We start from the raw sequence: 20,201 nt of genomic DNA, 5'->3' as shown, positions 1-20,201 counted from the left end.
CTAACCAGGGATGCCCAGGTGCAAGATCTGGCCTGAAGATGCTGTTTCAGGGCAACAGCCCAGCCTGCCCAAGGGCACATCGAGGGAGAACTCACCAACAGAAATCCATAGGAAGTGTGAAGCCACTCTGAACCTAGCTCAGAGCACTCACAAGGCCAGCTCTGCAGCTCCACCCCACCCACAGCCCTGTGCCCACGTGGAGAAATGCAGTGTATGACAATCCATAAATGCCTGTCCCAAAGTGAACAGGGGGTGGGGAGCACAGGCAGCTCTTCCCAGCTCCCAGCAGCACAGCACAGCACAGCACATCATATTACCAAGCTGACAGCTGTGTTTGGTGTGGCAGTGGGGGGAAGGGGATGAAGCAGCTGAACTCTTCCCAGAGTCAGTGGCTAGAGTAGCTGCTGCTCCCCACAGCAGGGCTCTTTTACAACAGCAAGGGGAGAAACTCAGTGGCTGTGATCCATTAGTGTGCATATCCCTCCACAGAACTTTGCAGACAACACTCCAATACACACTGGCATTGCTTCCAGCAGCTCCTGGGCACAGAGTACAGCACACACAAGTGAGAGAGGTGAGGTGTTTCCAGCTGCAAGACAAGCCAAAGGCTGAGCCTTGCTTTGTGAGAAGGGCTGGTGAGGGGCTGGTGAGGCTGTGCAGCTGCCCCCTGCACTAAGGCATCCCTCTGCAGCTGAGCACATGGGTTTGATTTCCTCCTGAGGATTCTCTCAGATGGGCACCTGGCAGAGCTGCAGCCAAGGAGGCAGTCCTTCTGCATCCTCCTGAGCAGCCAGCTCTTCACAGCCCTCCAAAGAGCTCTGCACTTTCCTCCAGAAGGGCTTTTAGCACTGCAGCAAGTCAGGGAAGTGTTGCACTTCCTAGCCTCACACAAGCCTGCAGAGCCAAGCTAAGACAGTAACTCCAGCTCCAGACCTGCTGAAGTCTGCATCACAGCCTGATCTCTGCTGACACCCATGTTAGCAAAGCAGGCTAAACTTCAGCAGCTGAGGGCTGCCTCACCTTTGCACAACTCATCACACTGATCACCTCAGAGCCACTGCTGAGAGCATGCTGAGCAGAGTAACTGGACTTAACTGTTGTGGTGTTGGCAGTCTGGGTTCTAGTCTAACCATCTGCACAGCCATTTCATGTCAGCTGAGGAAAGACCTGCAAGCAGCCTCAAATGCATTGATGAGGAGATGCTAACAGCCACAATAATGATGCTGATGATGCCAGAAGGTAACTTCAGGAATCCTGCAGTCTGCCCTCCCACTCTTCCAGTCTCCCTGCTGCTCACCACACTGGTAGGGGAGGGGCTTTCTCAAGTGGCCTACTCCTTGCCTGTCAACAGGGACAGTGTGCAGTGGGCAGGGGATGAATTCACTGAGAGAGTTGCTTTCCTTTGAAGCTGGCAGAAAGCAAACTTTGTCAGAGTGTTTCTCCTCCTTGCTTGTTTCTGTGTGTAAGGCACTGCAGGCTTGCACAAAGTCACACTTTGTAAGAGCCATTTCCCCTGGACATCCTCTGGCAGTCCCAGCCTGCAGCATTCTAAGCTCCACTTGAAGTGAATCACCAGTGACTAGCAAGCTTTCAAAACCAGATTCTTCTAAGTCAGCCAAAAGCAGAAACCAGATCCTGCCCTCCCAAACCCCCTTGAAGCAAGCTGCCAATTACAGCCAGTAGAATGATGCTTCATATATGAAGCCTTCTATCTCCTGATTCTTAGCCAATTAGTTCTCCAGCCCTGAAGAGGTTTCTGCTGTAGATAAAGTATCCAGCACAATGAGCAGGAGGAAGAGCTTGGCTGTTCTGTGGGACTCCAGAACACCTGGCACAATTCAGGGTCAGCACATGGCAGTGGGTTTGTGGGCTTCAGGAGTGTCAGCTCAGGAAGAGCTATGGAGAACATTACCTCTGTCCCAGCCCAAAGCTGCAGTTCAAAGTAAACAGAAAGGGATAAAAAGCAAACTCTTCTCAAAACCTCCCTCCAGTTCTCTCTCTCAAAAGGAGGGAAAGTTCACTAGAGAACCACTGGCACCCAGGAGTGAGTTTTGTAGGCTGCAAATGAACAGCCTCCCCCTGCCCCAGCCAGGCTCTAGGGACTGAAGCTGGTGAGAGCACCGAGCGTGGCAAGGCCACTGTGAGGCAGCACCACAGCATCCCCATTACCCAGCTTCTCTCTGCCTCTTTGCAAACTGCCAGAGCTTTTTTAACCCCATTTCACAAAGATTTCAACTCAACCTTTTATGAAAGGAGAACTATAAATAGGCTTTTAGATTAAACCCCTTAACAGCTGAGAAGGCTGGAAAGGGAGGCAGATATTATCCACCTTTCACTACTACAAATTGGGGCTGGAAGGGCTTAATTACCAAGATATACTTAAGAACACACTAAGGGCTGCTATAAAAATGACTCCAATTACAGCAGCTCCACAGACATGGCTCCACCTGGGAGAGAGGCAAGCAGCACTTGTGTCTCTTTCCACAGCCCTCTCCTGTGCCCCATGCTAGCGTGGGGCACAATGAACAGACGGCAGCTCCGTGCCACGCAGCGCTTCCACTGCGCCTGGAGAGGCCTCGCCCCTGGGTGGTTCACCAGAACCCTTCACATCAGCCAGGCCGAGGGTTTGGCTTCACTTGGACACCTCAAGGTGGAGGCAAGCCTTTGGTACAGGCAACAAAATGCTTTGAGCCAATGGAGTAGCTTAGAAAGGCCTGGGGCAGAAGGAGACACTTTTAACCCAGGCCTTGGATTTGAAGTGGAATTCCACACTCACTCTCCTGGCTTCCCTCAAGGCTTTGTCTGTGATGATGTATTCTTCTTTAAGATTTATACAAAGAAAGGTGCAATTCACAACCAATGGTCAGGAAAACAGTGTTAAGAGTCAAGGCAGTCCTTGTGGCTTCAGTACTCCTGTGCTAAGCATTTAGCAATGGTGCTCAGCTGGATATTTGACGTTCCTTCATAGATGGTACCTGAAAGCAGAAGGAAACAAAGCAGAACAGAAATCCACAAGTGAGTGTAGGAAGAGACCTAACAGTCCAGTTAGAACATTTCCCATTCTGAGGAGCAGCTTTACTGAGCAAGTCCTGAACCCAGGGTTGTTATTTGCACAAATGTTCCTATCTGATCACCTCCAACAATTAGAATCCTGCTCTGCTGCTGCGACCTAGGGACATGTGCCTGAGAAGCACTTCCTAAATGACCAACAAAAACTGGGTGCTGACAAAGGCTGTCAGCAATGGCAGCCAGAGGCCAATGTTGTTAGAAGTGCCAGTGTGTTAGGGCTGAGGATTATACTGGTGCACCAGGAGGTCTTGAAAGTAAACCTCCACAAAGAGTCAGAGCTCCAAGGAAGAAACTGTTTTGCATCTTTGCTGTTACTTGTTCACTGGACTGGAACACCAGGAGTGTGTCTGTACTCCCCTGCTACCTAACTCAACATTCCACCTCACCTGCCATAGAATCAATAAGGTTGGAGAAGACCTCAGAGATCATCAAGTCCAGCCTGGCACCCAACACCTCCTGACTAACTACACCATGGCTTCAAGTGCCACATCCAGTCCCCTCTTGAACACTCCCAGGGAGGGTGTCCCAGCAGCAACATCCCTAAGTATCTGTTTCTTACTGTCCACTATATGAAACTTGAGGGCTCTGGAAGAAGCAAGCAAAGCAAAGCATCCCCCACAGCAAACAACATGGGGGGAGAGCTCTGGCAACCATCAGCATCCTCCTAAGGTGCAGAGAGCAGCTTCTCCACCACTCAGCTCTTGGCTTTTGCATCTCACTGCTGATGTGGCAGTGGCCCACAGGAGCTCCTACACAGCTCAGCATCAGGACAGTGCTGAGCAGGCAGATCCTGATGCCCCCCATTTATCACAGTACCTGTGCAGGTTAGGCCAGCCTGCAGCCCCTGGCTGCAGCCCCTGAGGACTCTCACACAGGGATTTACACCTGAACTTTTACATTCTTACACCTGAGCCTTTAAATCAGCTGAGTAGTGTCAGGGGGGAAGAGATGTCTTAAGCCCCCCGCAGTGAGGCAGCTGCTCATCCTCCAGCTTTGGGAGCAGGAAGGCTCCAGGGAATGCTTGCTGAGCAGCTCTCACTCACCTATCTTGCAGTCCCGATAGTACTTCTCTATGGGGTAATTCTTGGTGAAGCCAACTCCACCCATCCACTCAATGCACTTGCTGGTTGTCAGGGTTGCAACCTGTCAAAAGAGTTGCAGAGTTACCATTTCAGGATTCAAGGGGAAGCAGGTGGCAGTGAATCTTATTCTCTGTTTGAGGTAAAGCACAGAGCAGCAACTAAAGCAGCTACTGGAGCAGGTGGGGAGGGGAAGGATTGCTGTTTTTTCATTCATCTTGTTTATGCAAGTTGGTTTAGAACAAAAATGGCATTTTCCTGCAGCAGAGAGCATCAAGGATGCACTAAATGTAATGGCAGTGGGTTAGATACTGCACCAAGAATAGGACTAGCAGGGCTAGGCAAGACAGCAATTCCACAGAGGCAGAAGCAATCCAGTTTTGAATCTTAGCACTTGGGCTTTTGAATCTCCCCCTGCACTCAGCACTGGTGAGGCCACACCTTAGTCCTAGGGCCAGCTCACTCCAAGAAGGACATTGAGGGGCTGAAGCAGGTCCAGAGAAGGGCAACAAAGCTGAGGAAGGGTCTGAAGAACAGGGCTGGGGAGGAGTGGCTGAGGGAACTGGGGGTGTTTAGTGTGGAGAAAAGGAGGCTGAGGGGAGAGCTTCACACTGTCTACAACTACCTGAATGGAGGCTGGAGTGAGGTGGGGGTTGGTCTCTTCTGCCTAGTAACAAGTGATAGGGTGAGAGAAAAATGGCCTCAAATTGCATGAGAGGAGGTTTGGGTTGGTATGAGAGGAGGTTTGGGTTGGTATGAGAGGAGGTTTGGGTTGGTATGAGAGGAAACTTCTTCAGTGAAAGGGTTCTCAAACCCTGGCACAGGCTCCCAGGGAGGCGGTTAAGTCCCCATCCCTGGAGGTGTTTGAAGGACAGAGGTGTGCTACTAAGGGGCATGGTTTAGCACCAGACTCAGTAGGTGATGGCTGGACTTGATGACCTTTTTAAAGCCTTTTTCAAGCAAAACTGCTCTGTGACTCTATAGTGAGACTTGCTGAAATGCTGATGAATGGAGCCTCAATGGAGCCTCCCCTGTGCCATTCCTCCTGCCAGAAAAACAGAGTTCTGGGAAAATGAAACCTCTCACTGAGTGAAAGTGCTGAGTCACTTGCCCTTGCAGTGCTGCTCCTGGGTGCTCAGAAGGCTGCCCAGGGCCACGCACTGCACCGCTCGCCCTGTGGGGCCCACTCTGCACTGCCCCCGTGACCAAGGACGAGCCACAGGGCAAAACACACCCACAGATTTCACAGCAAAAGAGGAGCTGCAGTGATGCATTCCAGAAGAGATGGGGCTTCAGGGGAGCAGTGGCAAGGAGCGTGGCAGTCACCTCGGCAGCGTAGTACTTGGCCATGCTGGCCTCCTTTATGATGGGCTGGCCTGCCTCCGCCAGCCGCGCCGCGTTGTAGGTCAGCAGCCTGGCCGCCTCCAGCTGCGTGGCCACCTGAGCTATCTGGTGCTGCATCCCCTGGGAGAAGCACACAGCAAGTCAGTCACAGCCACGCTCCAGGGCTCCACTAGAACCTCAGGCAAGCTCCTTTCACCAAGGACCATCCCCACACTCCACAGTACAAACACCAACTCCAGAAGGGCTGGGTGCTGGACAGCCCTCTGCACCTAGTCACACTCCAGCTGGGGAAGCCCACCCAAGTCCTTTCAAGGGCTGCACTCCCATTTTCTTCTTCAGTACAGCAGTGCTAGGGAACTTACTGTCTGACCAGCTGGACAGGAGGGTCCAATACGAACCTCTGTGCACCCAGGAATATCAGGGACAATCTCAGCCACATCTTAAGTGCTCTCCTCAGCACCACAGAGATGCAGGCAGGTCAGAGCTGTGAGCTTCACCAACAGAAGTCTTAACTAAAGTGGAGCAATAGCAAGATGACAAGTACTTCCCATCTCCCATCACCACAAGACAGGGGTAAGGAGCAGTGTGAGAGTCTAGAGAATGGGACTAATGGATTCAAAGGGAAGGACAAAGCTGGTGGAGGTCACCTCCAAATGTGAGCATTACAGAGAAATAGCTTTATTTTAGGAGCCTCAAACATGATGGTGACTGGAAATGAACATTTAGTTGTCTAACTGGCTCCAAAAAGCCAATGAAATCTTTCATCTTATTAAAACATGAATGCTGCTCCCTAAAATCTGCAAAAGTCCATATGCAGGTCACAGTAACACAATGCTCTGGCAATTGCAAGCTCCACTTCCCATTTGAGAGACAGAGGCCCATTAAGTGCCCAGATATCTCTGGGTGCTTCCTAGGACTGATATAAAAGATAAGCACTACTAATGATCCTTCCCTTCACCCAAGATGCAGCCTTCCTTTAAGAGGAAAATTACTGGAGTCATTACAATTATCTATCTCCCTCATTAAACCAGGCACCATTCTCACAACAGAGAGTCCTTTTGGGGCTTAAGACACAGATATCATGGTGAAAATGAAATCTCTTTGTATATGACACAGGCAATCGAATCACTCACTCAGCTTCCCTCATCTTTGCCTAACCTCTCGTGTCTGCAGGAGAAGGCCTTGCCCTGCCCCTCCTGAGAGGGTGTCAGAACTCAAATACCTTCCACATACTGGGACATTAAAACCAGAAGGGAAAGGAGTTCCATGGGCATTGTTTCCAAAGGCAGTGCATGTACTGGGACAAGATGCTCTGCCATCAATGCTTTGGAAGTTTGCAGTGCTTCCCATGGCAGCTGCAAAGGCAGAGAGCACTGAGTTCATGTATTCCACATCAGCTCATCTGAGAGCCTTTTGACAAGTGCTTCACAGAGACTGAGAAGTGAGGGACATGGCACAAGCTGGAGCACAAACCATGCACAGCAGGGACTCACTGGAATGACTTCACCTAGTGTGGTAACCCATAGTCTCTGGCAGGGAAGTTCCCACCTATCCCTCAGGAGTACCTGGAAATCAAACACGCTCTTCCCAAACTGGACTCTCTCCTTTGTGTAGGGAACGGTGCGGTCGAAGCAGCCCTGAGCCAGGCCTAGCATCTGCCAGGAAGAAAGCAGCTCAGTGAGAACAAACAAAGCCACACAGACCTGAAAGAAGAGGGTTTAGTCCATATTGTTACCTTCCTGAAAGAAGCTTCACAGAGTAACAGAAGCAACAGAAGGGCAGGGGAGACCTCTGGAGACCATCTAGTCCAAGCCCCTGCTGAGGCAGGGTCACCCAGAGCAGGTTGCCCAGGATTGTGTCCAGGAGGGTTTGGATTCTCTCCAGAGGAGGAGGCTCCACAACCTCTCTGGGCAGCCTGCTCCAGCACCCTCCCAGGGAAGTTCTCCCTCGTGTTCAGATGGAAGTTCCTGTGTTTCAGTGGGTGCTCCTTACCCCTTGTCCTATCACTGGGCACTGGTGACAAGAATCTAGCCCACCCTCTTGCCCCCCACCCTTCAGATATTGATAAGCATCGATCACATCCCCTCTCACTCTCCTCTTCTCCTTCTTACTAAAATCAAATGACCTGTGGAAACACTATCAGTAGTTCCTGACCAAAGCTCAGGTAGCATCTGTGGCTGCACAGATATTAAGTGTGTCTGGAAAAGATTCCTAATTACAGAGGCAATGACTGCAAACTAAAGAGAGAGCAGAAGCTATAGATCTACATTACACCAGTAAAGGGAGCAGAATGAGAATGATTATTCAAAGCTATTTCCATAAATCAAAATAATTTCTCATTTTCCAGAAGCCACTGGATTGTCAGAAGCAGCAATTGATTCCAGAAGTAGGAACCCTGGTGTCATGGAAGGAGAGGCAGCATTTCTGCCAGCACTGGCCAGGGCACAGTGGGAGAAGCCCCACTGCCTACTCACACTCTCCTCAGCCAGCAGCAAACACGATTGCTATCGTGGAGATCAGCGTGTAGGAAAGCTACAAATGACCTGCAGCTTGCATCTGCCTCAGTGTCTGAGCTGTTGGCCTGAGGGAACATGAAGAGCTCTGAAAAGTAAACTACTCTTAGGGCTTTGAACTAGCAGACTTTGAGAAGTGCATTCCATCCCAAACAAGGCAGTAAAGAAGGAACTCTGCCTTTGTGTCTGTCTGTGTACAGCAGCTTAGTCCAACTACTCTCAATGCCACACAACAGGGTATGGGGGGGTTGGGCAGGCCCACATCCTATCACACTGAAAAGCAAGAGCCCCAGGAAGGCAAAACCATGACTGGCTGGGTTCAGACATCCAGCCTTTAATGATGTGATGCTCTAGTAGAAACCCCACAATACACAGGAAGGTGAGAAGGTGGGAAAAGAACACAAGAAAATAATCAGCTGAACTACACCTTTTGGGTTTGCTTCTTACAGAAACTCCTGTAGAGGAGCCAAGCACACCAGCACCAGCACCTGCCACAGGATCTGCTCCAAACCTGGCACTAAAACTACCTGCAGCCCTCTTCACAGCCACAATTGCATTTGATAAGGTGTTCATTATCTTTGTCAAACTGTTACTACTTCCAAACTCAATTCAATACCACAGGGCTTTAGAGCTGCTGTTCTTGTCCACTCAAGTACATTCCTCTTCATTTGAAGGTGTCAAGAAAGTAGTAATTAAGATATAACAACTACCTGACCTTAACTTTAATTAGGTTCTAAGTCTAACTTGGAGTAATTAAGAGTCAAACCTCAACCATGCATTTTACTGGCAGAGCCTCTCCATTATTTGTGTCTCTGGGAACAGTGGGGCCCACAGCCCCAGTTTTTAAATGTCATATCAGAAAAGTTCAGTCACAGACAAGCTTCAGCAAGGGGTGGAAGAGCCAATCCATCCAGCAGCACAGTGCAGTGCCATGTGGAAGCTCTGAATGCTTCTGGTCTGCCTGCAAACCCGGACACATGATACAGGAGACTGGCAGTGCAGGTGTGGATACAGCACAACCACATCCACATCCAGGGAATAAAAACCCCACCCAAGATTACTTGGAAGGGCAAATTAAAACCAGCAAAACTTGTAAGTCGTTTTCCTATGGGGCTGAACCTGATTCCCACTGAAATCCAAGATCCAAATGGAGTTTGCAACACAACATTTTGGAGTAATATTCCTCCCCCAAGGGGCAAATGTTGACCACAACAATGAACTTGGATACTTCTGCTGTGAAAGAAATGATCGTGTTTCATTTAAAAATCACTGTACTCTGAAAGCTAAGGTGTGGAGAAACATCAGCTGGCATGAGGTCACATCTGGGAGTGGGGGGAAAAATGAGCATCACACATTCCAACGGCTGCTTTTCTTTGTAAACCACATTTGCATAATGGAAGACAAAGCCTTCATATATCTCAGGAGCAGTAAGTTAGCTACCAAAGGCAAACCGATTGCCAGTGAATGTTTTCTGCTGCTGCTGTCACTGCGGGAGGACGCAGCCGCCCCGCGTCGCTGTGCCCCTGCCTCTTAGACACAGGCACAGCGACATCTAGTGGCCAGGTCGGGTGTAACAAGGTCGTTGGGTTCATTTCTGGGAGCTTTCAATACCCTGTGCATTCAAATCGAAACTCCAGGAGAAATGCTGGCTGTATGAAGCACCGAACTCACCCACCTGGGCAGCAATGCCTATCCTGCCTGTGTTCAGCATTCCGATTGCGTACTTATAGCCTTGGCCAACCTGTCCCAGGATATTGCTTGCAGGAACCTAGTGAAAAAATCACTCAGTTATTCCTGCTCTCCTGTGCTTTGCAGCTGCTGGCTGGGTTCACAGGTGAAGCAGTGCATGTCTTACACAACGTTCCTCAGAAGTGAAGGCACAAACCACAGAGCAGACACTCCATGCCTACCATACCTGATGAGAGCATTCCCTCACCTGTGGTTATAAACTGCTGAGTGAGAAGAACTTTGTCACAGTCTAAGAACCCCAGCCTCCCTAGCGTCACCCAAGGAGAAATTTATCATTCACAGTTGCTTCAGTATTTGACTGTAACTTGGATACAGGGTTTGGGTGAAAGAACAGGCAGGAGAAGTTCAAACATGCCAAACAATCAGGATGTCTAAGGAAAGAATACTTGGAGTGAATGTGCCTTCCTTAGAGGTGGTCAGGCTCCACTTACACAGGAATCATCTTCCACTAGCTAAACAACTTACATTACCTTAACATTTTCAAGTGTTACTGGGCAGGTAGAAGATGCTCTGATTCCAAGCTTGTCCTCCTTCTTCCCCACCTGGAGTCCCTCCGTGTTGCGATCTACTATGAAGCAGGTAATCCCCCGGTATCCCTAGGGGGAGTGAAGGAGAATACCCCAGACTGGGGGTTATATTGGTGGCAACAAATGGTGCTCAAAGTATCTCGTTCCAGGACTGAAATGTTACACCTGCTTGGCATCCTGTGGTTGGTGAGGCTGGGAAAGACCTTCATGACCACCTAGTCCAACCATTAAGCCAAGAGGACCGTGTCCCTCAGCACCGTACCACACAGCTCTTAGCCCCCTCTGGGGATGAGGATCCCCCCGCTGCCCTCTGCAGCCTCTTCCAGGGCTTGACAGCCCTTCAGGGGAAGAAGTTTTTCCTGATGTCCAACCCAAACCTTCCCTGATGCACCCTGAGGCCATTTTCTCTTGTCCTGTCACTGGTCGCCTGGGAGAAGAGATGGAGTCCCACCCCACTACGATCTCCTTTCAAGCAGGGCTGGATTTTGGTTTCAGCTTTATTTCTCTAATTAAGAAAGAGATACTGGAAGAAGTTTTAAAAGAGTAAGTTTTGAACAATGGAGTTTTGTATTTGACTTCCACCCAGCTGCAGTGGCACAGCACATTGTAAAGCCTGCAGCTGTCTTTCCTGAGTGTACTCCCTACATACTGAAGCACCTCTCCTAGGAAGATAGCTCAAAGAGCTGGGGTTGTTCAGCCTGGAGAAGGCTCCAGGAAGACCTTAAAGCAGCCCTGCAGCAGGTTAAGGGAGTCTACAGGAGAACTGGAGAGGGCCCTTCCACAAAGGCATGCAGTCACAGGATGAGGGGTCATGGCTTTATACTGGAAAACCCTGGATTTGTAGTAGACATTAGGAAGAAATTCTCCCCCATGAGGGTGGTGAGGCACTGGAACAGGCTGCCTGGAGAAGCTGTGGAGGCTCCAGCAGTGGGAGAGTTCAAAGCCAGGTTGGATGGGGCCTTGAGCAACCAGGTCGAGGAGGAAGTGTCCCTGCTCATGACAGGGAGTTGAAACTAGATGACCTTTAAGGCCCCTTCCAACCCAACCCATTCTAGGATCCTGACACTGGTGACAAAACTTTACACGTGCATCTTCAGCTCTGCAGCTCTCCACCTGGACAATTTGCTGGTGTACTCCTGTTAGCTCTTCAGTGCATGTAGCATGAGCTCTATTTTGCCTTTTAAACCCAACAACTTCAGCCAGTCACAAGTCAGTTAAGACAGAGTTAAGCCAGTTGAGTCAGAAGGGCTGGGAAGCCACTTGCTTCTCAGAATAGTAATGCAGGCTGTGCTCTTCACCTAAGCAATCCTGGCTCTGACATGTTTACTCTCCCTGGTGGGAGGAATCTATGAAACTTCTTAGCAAGCTCCCTCCCCATTATTGTTGGGAAATATTTGTTAAGGTTTGCTGTGAGCCAGGCAAAGGCTCAAAGAACATTAACCTGCACCATCAGCTTATCAATACAAACCCCACAGCTCCATACAGCATCACGTGCCACCGGAACGCACCCGCTCTTCAGCAGCTTACTAATGATGGATCTGTGTTGGCCATCACAAAGAAAACTCCTGCATGTTCTGCTAAGCTAATCCACATCTTGGAGCCATTGATGACATAGTAGTCTCCTTTCTTTTCAGCCCGAGTCTTCAAAGCAAAAGCATCGCTGCCAGAGCCGGCCTCCGAGAGACAGAAACTGCCTATCTGCAGGGGGGGACAGGAATTCATTGGAGGAGCCCTGAGCATACAGGCACAGCAGAGAAGACATCTGCTGCAGTAACAACTCTAGACAAGCACAAGACTCTTCCATTCAAACCAAATAGAATAGAATAGAATAGAATAGAATAGAATAGAATAGAATAGAATAGAATAGAATAGACCAGATCAGGTTGGAAGAGACCTTCAAGATCATCGCATCCAACCCATCAACCAACCCACCTAAACAACTAACCCATGGCACCAAGCACCCCATCAAGTCTCCTCCTGAACACCTCCAGTGATGGTGACTCCACCACCTGCTGCAGCCAAGCAGCTAAGTTTCAGCTCTGAGATTAAGAGCAGAGCGTATGTAATGACACACCCCTCACAGTCAGCTGCTTTGAAGTTCTTTCCCACACTACATTCAATTTGAATGGAACTGCTAAGTGCTACTTTCACCTCTCAGCTACTGATGACATCACAGATTTCATCTCTAGCCAGTATTTCAGAGTTCACAGGTATTTCCCAGGGCTGCTCTCACCCTGCTAACACTACTGAACTAATCAAAGTCATGGTACAGCTCAGCAGAGCGAGACTTTGACTCACCAGATCTCTACCAACCCTGGGCAAGTATTTCCTCTTCTGTTCTTCTGTTCCATATGTGATAAACAACTTATTTGTTAGTGTGTTCTGGAGTTCACACAGAAGAGCTACAGCTGCATCAACTTTGGCCAATTCTTCTACCACCAATATAGTTGAAAAAAACGAGGCTCCAGTTCCTCCATACTCTTCCCCAAGCTCAATAGCCATCAGCTGCAAGGTGAGAGATGCAAGCAGATCAATCTGTAGTTCCTGTCAACAATTTGTCAGTCCAAGCTGATACTTGGCAGGTTAAAATGAAAACCAGAGAATGTAAGGATTTCCAGACCCTTCCCCAAAGCCCTTTTACCCCTCCACACCCTTAGCAAGCCAGCAGTTCTTCACAGCTGACAGTCAGTTCATGCAAGACATGGCTAACGTCTGCAGGGTAGGATGCACATCATCGCCCCAACTTGGTTACATCCTCCAGAACAATTGCAGCCCCAGGAGAAGTCTGATATTTAGAGTTGGCATTGTATAAAATGACATCATAAAGACAAACAGGGTTTAGGTTATGGTAGGAAAGGCTGAAACTGAAGGCAGGAATGATCAGCATGGTATCTGCAACACGAGTCCTTGTGGGTGGCCAGTAAGGGCATAGAGGACTCCTGACAGCCTTTTCCAGCAACACTTATGAGAGTCATGCTGGCTCTGGCATCCCACACAGTTATGATCATCCTAGTAAAAACAAACAAAAAGGACAGGGAAAGAAAGACAAGCAACTCAAAGAGAAGATGGGGAATGTAGAAGAAATGGAAAGAATACTACAGTAAAAGATGGAGAAGGAGAATGCAGTAACAGAGAAGAGAGAGTTGCCCAAATCTGTAAGGGTTCATTAGTTCCTCTGAATTCCACCCCTCAATAGTTTAACAATCTGAAAAGTGCAGAGCTAGAGGTTCATCAAATGGCATCAGTTTGTGAATGAGAGATGAAGTGTAAGTGTGCAGACCCCTTGTTCAAACAATCCCTGGATTACAGAGTCTTCCATCTTCGACTCCTCATCCATTTTCTGCACCAGAGGTGCCACTCGGTCCTGAGCGAATTTGGTCACTGTAGGGAAGAGAAGGAAGCAGCCAGGTAAGTGTTCTAACAGCCTCCTTGGAGACCCAGGTAATGTGGTGCTTCTGACTTGTATTCCCTCACTCTCCCACACCAATTAATGAGGACAAAAACTTGCCCAAGTGAAGGAGGGTGATGTGCCACAAGTCTGTTAAGGTAATTGCTTTCTGAACTCAGCTACAACTCTCTAAACAGAAACAATTCATTGGCTTGGGAAGCACCTCAGTGACTCCTATGTAACAGTGACCCAAAAAGGAAAGGGACAGCAAATCTTTCAAATACCCCATTATGAGGTTAGCTGGCTAGTGTCCCTTCAAGGATTTAACCTCCACTTCGGGAAGATCGTCTCAGGCTTTCCTCACGCTGAGTGCACAAAGCCTGTAAGGCCTTTGCTGCTTAACCAGAACCTTTCATGAGCTCTCTCTCAGATGTGCAGCTCCTCAGTCTTTCACCTTTGCTCCAAGGATCCCCTCTGAAACACTCTTTCAACACATCACATCTGCCACCATCCTGAGCACATTTGAAATCTCCGAGAAGCAGGCTGAGCAGCTAACTGCAGCTGAACTAAACACTCAGGAAAAGGCTGGGGCAATGCCAGGCAGCTTCACTTCTGCCACAGCAACAGTTTGAAGCAGTTAATATTTATTTATGCTGAGTAAACTGCACTGTGGTAGGTGGAACTCTTCTATGGCAACACAGGATAAAGAACATTACTTTATTCTCCCCTGAACTAAAGCAGTTCTGAGATGAAGCACAATCCCACACAACAATGGGAATGTTTAACCACAACTGAACAATGAGCAGACATTTTGAAGCCACAACTGCCCTTCCAGTGAGGCACTTCTGCATTTGAACCACACAGACAATAGGTACCCATGTTCTTCAGCATGGTCTCCTCTTCGGTGAAGGTCTGGAGTGGAGCACAGACAGCTCCATCGCTGGCTGGATTTGGCCTGAGTTCTGATTTAGAGGATCTAAAGGCACGTGGAGAAGCCCTCCAAGGAGCCAGGTAGGCTGGTGCGTTTCTCTGCAGCTGCTGACAACAAAACCAGAGCATCAGAGCATGTAACAGAGTTGCTATTTGTGCACAGACAGCAACACACAGTTCCACCCGCGGGTTTTATTCAGCAGGGGGGCAGGAAACATCCTTTACATGCAAGGTCTAGCTTGACAGCTTTTGAGGAGATAGAACCCACTCCAGCGTCCAAAGTGTCCTCCAGTTACTCTTAGCTCCAAACAGTTTTCTTTCAGAGGCTTGCTAACAGGATGGTATTGTACAAAGTCTTTGCAGACATTCGTGTTGGTCCGTTCTGGTGCTCACAGCAAACAAACCCTGCTGCTAGCGTTGGCGGTGACAGGGGGCTCTGTACCTCTGCTGCAACAGTGTCGCTGTGTATTCTGACACAGTTAATCCCTGCATCAACCCAGATGGTAACTGCAAACCAGAGGGACCCAGGTTTTCACAGCAGAGCAGTCAACTTCCACGGCAAAACTGCTTTCTCCCTGGTTTGACAGCAATCAGAGCCCCTTGTTTCTAAAGCAACCTGGCTGCACTTCAGCTGAATGGGCAGAACTTTAACAGCACTGTGGATTTCTGTACTCCAGCTGAGCTCTCATCTACCTCTTCATCACTTGCAGAGTGAGCACCCATTTCAGAGACAAAGCCCTGGCACCTGGGTGTTTCTGTGCAGTTAATTTCTACAGAGCCAGTTTAAACCCTGCTAGCATGGTGATAGCACTATGTAACTAACAACTACTGAAGAGGAGGGAACTAAAGGTGAGCCATTTCTGCTTACCCTCTCCCAGCCTCTCCCTGACACACAACAGTTTCAAATGATACCAAGCAGCACTGCTTATCCCAGCGAGAGAGTGGAGGTATTGCAGTGTTTTGCTGCAGGGGAGTGGCACTGAGCATGTGGCAAAAGTCTTACAAAGAACAAAACAGAGCAGTGGCTTTTGGGAGCAAGCTGCACGGCGATTGTGAGCTGGGTAGACACAGGTAAAGTGATAGGCAATTAGCTTTGTACCTTGGTGAACCATACTTTAGTGTTTAAAGACTTGAGTAGGTAACAGCAGGCATTAGAAAGGAAGAGGCTTGGTTTGAAAGGTCTTACACTTTCCAACCACAGAGTAATTTCCTAGCACTTCAGAAAGAAGTTGACACAATGAATATGATCTGGCTCAAAGAGTAACAGGCTAAGAATAGCTAAACCACTGCTGAAAAGCAGCCTCCAAAAAAAGCACCACAGCATCACAGTACAGTAGAGGCTGGAAAGGACCTCCAGGGATCACCCAGTCCAACCCCTCAGCCAAAGCAGGATCACCCATGGCAGTCTGCACAGGAATGCATCCAGATGAGTTTTGAACACCTCCAGAGCAGGAGACTCCACAACCCCTTGGGCAGCCTGCTCCAGGGCTCTGTCATCCTCACTGTATTTTTTCTCCTCATGTTGAGCTGAAGTCTTCTCTGTTCAAGTTTGAACCTGTTGTTTCTTATGACTGTGCACCACCCAAAGGAGCTTGGCCCCCTCCACCTGACACTGACCGGTCTCAGGAGAGGCAAGACAGAAAAGCAGCTCTGCTCTGGTAGCTCCCCAACCCCTCCTCACTCTGTGGCTAACAGATCAGCTCTTTGCTGCACATTGCTGCCACGTCAGGTTTTTTGCTACGTCTTCCCAAAGCAAGTGCTGACAGAGCCCCCCAGCAGAGACACAGCTGCCCCATCAGAGTACCACAGGTAGGAGCCCAGGGCTGCCAGCACACACCGCAGCTCGCAGGGCACCGGCCAGGCTGGGCTCCCGCAGCACGGGGCGGGACAGCGCTGTGCGCTCTGACAGCAGCGCTCCTGGCACAGCACCGGCAGCGCTGGGCTCAGGAAGTAACGATCCTGCTGATCCTCCTGACAATTCACTCTCTTTCATGCCGGCTTTCGACACTTGGCACCTCCCTGGCTGAAGAGCTGATGGAAAACAGAGCTATGGACTCTTTCTGTCTTAAGAGATGGCATGCTTAAGGCTGTTACAGTAAGGAAATGACAACTTTAGCACAGCTACTCGAGCAGGACCAAAGGAAAAACCCCAAACCACCAGCTGGAGATGGCAAGATAGAAAACAAATCATAGAATCAACCAGCTTGGAAGAGACCTCAGAGATCATCAACTCCAACCCATTACTTCATACCTAACACCTGCTGACAACGAAACCATGGCCCCAGGTGCCACATCCAAGCCTTTTTTGAACACCTCCAGGGATGGTGACTCCACCACCTCCCTGGGCAGCACATCCCAATGGCCAATTACTCTTTCTGGGAAGAACTTTCTCCTCCCCTCCAGCCTAAACCTGTCCTGGCACAGCCTGAGACTGTGTCCTCTTGTTCTGGTGCTGGTTGCCTGGGAGAAGAGACCAGCCCCCACCTGGCTCCAACCTCCCTTCAGGTAGTTGTAGAGAGCAATGAGGTCTCCCCTGAGTCTCCTCTTCTCCAGGCTAAACAACCCCAGCTCCCTCAGCCCCTCCTCATAGGACTCTGCTCAAGAGGTCTCACCAGCCCCTGTGAGCCTGCTGTGAACACCCAGTCTTTGTTCACATGAATACCCTTGGTCCCGTAGAGCAAATGCTGCTAGTGGGGCTGATTCAGGAACACAAAGTTTGGATGCCCAGTGACAGCTGCAACACTTTCAAATCACAGAATCATCCTTTGAGCTGCAAGGGACCTTAAAATCTCTTCTGGTTTCAATCCCTCTGCCACAGGCAGGGACACCTCCAACCAGACTAAGCTGCTCAAGGCCCTGTCCAGCCTGGCTTTGCACATATCCAGGGCCAAAGCCTCCACAACTTCTCTGGGCAATGTGTTCCACTGCCTTACCACCTTCATGGGGAAGAATTTCTTCCTGATGTCTCCTCTATATCAAGCTTCCTCCAGTTTGAAGCCGTCACCCCATCACCCCATGCCTTTGTGAAAACTCCCTCTTCAGCTATTCTACCTGAGTCATTGTAGGTCTTTACAGAAAACCAAAAGAGGAGCTCTTTTAACAAAGATGCAAGCCAAAGCAACCACGGTGCAGCAGCTGTCAGTCAGGAGTGGATTATTCACAGAACACCCAGCCACAGCAGGGTCACTCAACATCCACAAGTGCAAGGCTATGCACATCCACCTGCATATGGTTTGTGTTCCTAGCAAAGTCTGAGCAGAAAAACCTAAGTACACACAGAGAGACTACGCTTCCTGAGCACTCAGAAGATTACAAATCACACACTCTCCCTGCTTCTTCCACTACTCGATTCCCAAGTGCAAAGAAAAGAGCATGTTTCTTTCAGGTGGCATAGCCAAAGACACAGCACTGTGAATGTTTCAGCAGTTCTGACCAGGAGCTGTCAGGAAAAAAGCACTTCTGAGATGCTCTGAAGAGGTACTCTCAGCAGAGAACAAGGCAGTACTGTTGAAACTACAGCTGGTAGGACTCCAGCCTCACATCTGCTTTCATTTGGTGGCACCTGACACTTGGATATAGGATCAGTAACCAGAGAGGTGAACACACCACTGAATGCATGCAGCAGACTGCTCCATGTGAAGTGGGAAGTACAGATTGTATAGATCAGTGCCTCCCCCCAGATTTCTCTCAAGTGCTTTCATGAAAATGAGAAGCTGGCCAAACCTGATTAAAAGCAGTTCAGCAAGGCCAAGCACAAGTGCATGCTGTAACAGAAGAGGTGCCCTGCCGAGTGCCTGCAAGTAGAGGCTTTCCAACACAATAAACAACTCAGTACTTGCTACAGGTTACAGCAGGGCTGCTCTTGGGAATAATGCCACAAGTGTTGGGGAAGTTGGAACTCACTGAAAGGATCCCTTCCTTCCTTCACTTCCCCTCCTTCCCCCTTTGAAGAAACCATCCCAGGCTTTCCTCCCCCCCCAGAGCGTTCACTTGGAGAGCCTCTCCCACTGCAATCAAAAACTGTTCTACCCCAGAAGCAGCAAAGGCAGATGCACGCAGACATGGTTTGACAGAAGCTTGTTAGACAGCACATCGAGGTGGCACTCCAGGACAAAATGAACAGTCCTAACAAGGTCACCTCAAAAAGTCTTAAAACCAGTCAGTAGGATGGCCCCAAGGGACGGGACCCCCAGGCAGGGCAGTAACCCCCAGGCGTAGCAGGGCGATGGCACAGCGTAGAAATGATGCTGGCTTTCAACACTTAGAATGGAGAGGGAAGACACTAATAATCATAGTGTGTACATTTTAACTGTGCACATTCTTATTCTTAGAGTCCACGCAGGCATACAGCACCACTGGCTTCCAGACACAGTGCAGAGGTGCTTTACTCACATGCTTTGATACTGCTTCCCTGCTTTCCTCCCCCCTCCTCCTCTGCAGGTAAGGAAATGCTTTCCACTGCTGCAGGATGCAGGCTGCGTGCCCAAGCCAGCACATGTATTTGGAAACTGCTCCCTGGGCTGCTGACAGCATTGATTTTTCTATTTATCTCAATTCTTACCTCCACCTCAGCTCTTTAAAGATCAGGGTTTGTTTTTGTTTCCTTCTGCTTGTTTTACATTCTAAAACACGATTTTTAATGCTGGTGGACCTGGCAGCAGCATTAAGATACAAATAAAAGAAGGCCAGAGCAATGTATTTTCCTAAGGTGATTTTGCTCTCCTTGGTGACTTCCACTCCTGCCTCTGTCCCAGCTGCCTTCCGGACAGCTCCTACTGCTCAGCAGAGATGCTTCGTTTATCGGGCTGGTTTTCTTTGTTTCAGTCACCACAACATCCCTACCGCTGCCGTGAGGAGGTGCCCGGGCAGCATGCCCTCTCCCTCTGCACAGTGAGAGTGTGTGGCACAAACCCTGGCTCTCTGCTGGCTCCCTGCTGGCTCCCTGCTGGCTCCCTGCTGGCTCTCTGCTGGCTCTCTGCTGGCTCTCTGCTGGCTCGCTTCGCCGCCCGGTTAGCCCTGCGGGGGGCTGCAGCTCTTTCACAGCCCTGGCAAGCACGCTCCGTCTCAAGGAGTTACTCAACACCACTCCTCCACACAAACCCCACCAGACCCGAGTGCAAGAGGGCTTTCCGACCCGCTCCGGAGCTCCCTTCGTCGGGCTGAGCAGACCCCGCCCCCGCCCCCCGCCTGCTCCCCGGCCCAGCCCGCGGCTCCCCAGGGCCCCGCCGCGCCCCCGGCCCCAGAGGCGGCAGCGGAGCCAGCGCCCCCCCCCCGGGCGGGACGGGAGCGCGGCCGCCGCGGGGGTGCCCTGGGGAGCCTCAGGGGGCGCTGCGAGGTGAGAGGCGGGGCGGGCTCCCCACGCGGGGCGCGGAACCCCGGCTGGCCGCTCGCCCGGGCGCCGTGACAGCGGGCACGGCCGCGCCGGCAGGCCCGGAGGCGCCGAGGGCACGGCAGCGCCCGGGTGGGACAGGGACCCCAGCCCGCCCCGGCGCCCCGCTGCCCCGCTTCACCTTGGCGCAGCTCCTCAGCCAACCTCCCGCCGCCGCCGCCATGTTGCCGCCGCCCCCCGCCGCCCGGCCCGGCCCCCGCGGCCGCCGCCCCC

At 50.4% G+C, this 20,201-nt stretch overlaps 1 protein-coding gene across 4 annotated transcripts; it reads right to left on the bottom strand.

Moving 5' to 3' along the window:
• Positions 1-2,792: 2,792 nt before the first annotated feature.
• ACADSB (acyl-CoA dehydrogenase short/branched chain) lies at positions 2,793-20,196 on the bottom strand. Of its 4 annotated transcripts, none has more exons than XM_068140459.1 (11): positions 20,110-20,192; positions 14,545-14,707; positions 13,562-13,662; positions 12,580-12,786; positions 11,809-11,979; positions 10,225-10,350; positions 9,681-9,773; positions 7,058-7,147; positions 5,475-5,612; positions 4,113-4,212; positions 2,793-2,975 (listed from the first exon to the last, which is right to left on the bottom strand). In XM_068140459.1, the coding sequence occupies exons 1-11, from the start codon at positions 20,149-20,151 to the stop codon at positions 2,905-2,907; spliced, it is 1,302 nt and encodes a 433-aa protein (XP_067996560.1). In that variant the 5' UTR covers positions 20,152-20,192; the 3' UTR covers positions 2,793-2,904. The 4 variants fall into 4 exon arrangements, with proteins under 4 accessions (XP_067996560.1, XP_067996557.1, XP_067996559.1 ...); XM_068140456.1 differs by having other exon boundaries at positions 14,545-14,704; XM_068140458.1 differs by lacking the exon at positions 11,809-11,979 and having other exon boundaries at positions 20,110-20,196.
• Between the last annotated feature and the right edge of the window lie 5 nt (positions 20,197-20,201).

This window comes from Melanerpes formicivorus, unplaced genomic scaffold, assembly GCF_026170545.1.
Source record: "Melanerpes formicivorus ecotype bairdi unplaced genomic scaffold, bMelFor1.0.p_v2 SCAF_6, whole genome shotgun sequence".
Lineage (NCBI taxonomy): Eukaryota > Metazoa > Chordata > Aves > Piciformes > Picidae > Melanerpes > Melanerpes formicivorus.
This window is presented reverse-complemented; position numbering and strand designations above follow the sequence as displayed.